The 2857-nt window shown below is 47.6% G+C and overlaps 1 protein-coding gene across 1 annotated transcript; it reads left to right on the forward strand.

Moving 5' to 3' along the window:
• The first annotated feature begins 7 nt into the window (after positions 1–7).
• Positions 8–808, forward strand: LOC106324018. Its single transcript, XM_013762044.1, has one exon. It carries the CDS (start codon positions 8–10, stop codon positions 806–808), a length of 801 nt encoding a protein of 266 aa, XP_013617498.1.
• Positions 809–2857: the final 2049 nt, after the last annotated feature.

A 2857-nucleotide genomic window follows, 5' to 3' on the forward strand; every position in this document is an offset into this window, starting at 1 on the left:
GCTGGTAATGGCAAGAGTCACTGGAATCAGCGGCAAAGTGGCAGTCAACGCTTTGAGGAAAACTCTCTGGTACAGGTCGAAACTCCGGCAATGGATATCCCTTGAAAAACCGAGAACAATCCTGGACGCTCTTCACAAGGCAACGGACTTCATCATGATGGAAGACGAGATGAAAGTCCTCTCCCAGAAGTACAACCCGCAGAAGACGTCCGCGAGAAGGAAAAACCCTCGCAACGACAGGTATGTCCACCACGAGGGAGAAGATCTCCAGGGCGAGCATAATTACGCTATCAACTCCGAACAGGGAAAGACTTCCGGAAATACCTGGACCAGGAACCAGTTCAAGGATAATTCCTACTGCGAGTTGCACCAGACCATAGGTCATTCCACTATGAACTGCAAGGTTCTCAGCTCAAGGCTTGCTGCGAAGCTCCTCGCTGGGGAAATTTCGAAGGTCACAGGCATAAAAGACCTCCTCCTAGATTCCGATCGCCCTCCCAAAACTGATAAAGAGTCCCCCGAAAACGACACCCACAAAAATCAGTCGGGCGAGAAACGCGGAAGGAGGCAGGATGACCAAGGAAACGACAGCAACCGTCGAAGGGTGAGCATGATCATTGGGGGATCACAATTCTATCGCGATTCGATCTCGTCGATCAAAGCTTATGGACGAAAGGCTGAGATGAGTTCAAGCTGGCTGGCTCGGTCCCCAACCGACGACGCCCTTAACGATATGATCGTCTTTAAAGAGCGGGAAACCATCGGAATCGACAAACCTCACTGTGACCCATTGGTTATCGATCTGTAATCCGAGACCTGGAAGTGGGAAGGATCCTTATCGACACGGGAAGCACAGTCAACGTTATCTTCCGCGATCCCCTCCGGAGGATGAACATTGAACTCGGAGAAGTCGTCTCGGAACCAAAACCTCTCACTGGTTTCTCAGGTGCAACGTCAATGACCCTCAGATCAATCAAACTCAAGTGATGGCTAAAGAGGTGACGAAAATCGTTGACTTCGTGGTAGTCGATAACCCGGCCATCTACAATGTCATCATGGGAACTCCTTGGATCAATGCCATGAAAGCGGTACCGTCGACTTACCACCTTGGCATCAAGTTTCCAACTCCAAACAGAACAGCGGTAATCTGGGGATGCCAGAAATAGTCTAGGCTCTGCTTCTTGGCCGAGCATAAACTACGACAAACTTGGAACCCCCCCGCTGTCAACCCGAAGCGGGGTAAGAAAGCTCAAAACGCTCCCGAGAGCTCCATAAAAAGTAATCCAGAATCATCCAACCAGGCAACGACCCCAGACAGCGACATAGTCCCCAAGTCCATCGCCTTGCCAGCGGACAGCCCGACTCCTGAAACGTTCGTCGATCCAACTGAAGCCCCAACGGCTGAAGTAACCGGAACGATCCCATCCAGCGAGTAGGAACACCCGCAGAACAAGCAGAACTACGAGATGGCATGATCCTCGAATGAGGTACGTAGGCAGCTTGGCAGCTTGTCATATCGACAAGTTCAGCTATCCCCCTCGTTAAAAAGGCAGGGGGTGGGTACATATGCTCGTATACTCCCACAAAGTCCAAAATATCCATGAATGTACTCGATATTTTTGAAACTTTTTCAATAAATTCTACCTTCTTCCGATCTTACGATTCACTTGCAATAAGTCACAGTAATCTAAGATTGGCCAAAGAAACGCCCAAGATAAGGGCATACCGTCCAAGCAGTCCATGGACGAAAACTAATTCCTACATAATTCACACATACTCATGGTCAAGCAAGACCGGAAAAACGCATCTTCTATAAAAACTAAGATCGTAGCCATCTCACATTAAAAGACATATCTTCGAGAAAGCAAGTCGTGGAAAGATATTATCCAAATACACAGTCCATCCGTAACTCAAAAATACAAAATGCCCGTCGATTGGCCCCGATGGACAAGTCCAAAACGTTCTCTAAAAAAGAACTCGTAGTCAAACCTTTCATAAAATTAAAGGTTCTCTTACAGCCGATAAGGATACCATAGCGTGCTATACAAGAAAATCTGAAATTTTGGTCAGCACACCAGACGTTCTATGGAGAGTGCTCGATTCTTCCCACACAAGTCATATAAGCCGGCGCCCAGTCGCAGACTTCAATCGGAAAAATCAGGTAGAAATCGTCAACGGGCAAAACGAAAGCCGATTAGTCGTCGCATAGCCTTAGAGCCGAAAGTAAACCTAGGTCTTGCCCTAAAACCAGTCCTACTGGTCCATTAACATCTCAAGGCATGATATCGAAACTGATATGAGATCTTAAAACATGTCTCATCGTCCACATCTAAAACGCTCACGAAACTTCGTAAAACTCCTAAACGTTTTCGAATACCCTCGAAAGAGCAAACGAACGGAACAACAAATTAAGAGTTAAGATACGAAGTGACTACTCGTGTCTTTCCCTCGACACTTGGCAGAAGTATAAACAAAAACCCATAGAATGCTAAAAGAACATTCGTTATATATAAAAAGGCTGCAAAGCGGCTGGGATTCGAAGCCACCAATGGCCAGTCCCGCATACATAGTCAAATGACCTTGCAAGGCCATAGCACACTCAAAAAACGACCAGCCACACTCGGCCTAAAACACTACACGAAATCTTGAGATAAAGGCAAAGGGAAAACAATCCCGACGACCTTCAAAGATCAAGGTCAAGATACCCGGAAATCAAGGCTCCAAATGAGGCTGTGGGCTGATCCACTTCTCCTCCCTCGTCCGCAGCATCAGCTCCCGCTTCCGTCGTGTCCTCCCAAAACCTTGATGGGTTCCCAAAGCTCTCGGATCCTCCCCAAGATTGGAGGAACCATCGACT

This window comes from Brassica oleracea, chromosome C2 (genome assembly GCF_000695525.1).
Source record: "Brassica oleracea var. oleracea cultivar TO1000 chromosome C2, BOL, whole genome shotgun sequence".
Classification (NCBI taxonomy): domain Eukaryota; kingdom Viridiplantae; phylum Streptophyta; class Magnoliopsida; order Brassicales; family Brassicaceae; genus Brassica; species Brassica oleracea.

What these genes read in the sequence shown, in the direction of transcription:
- LOC106324018 (XM_013762044.1), top strand. Translation starts at nt 8, where the DNA reads ATGGCAAGAGTCACTGGAATCAGCGGCAAAGTGGCAGTCAACGCTTTG.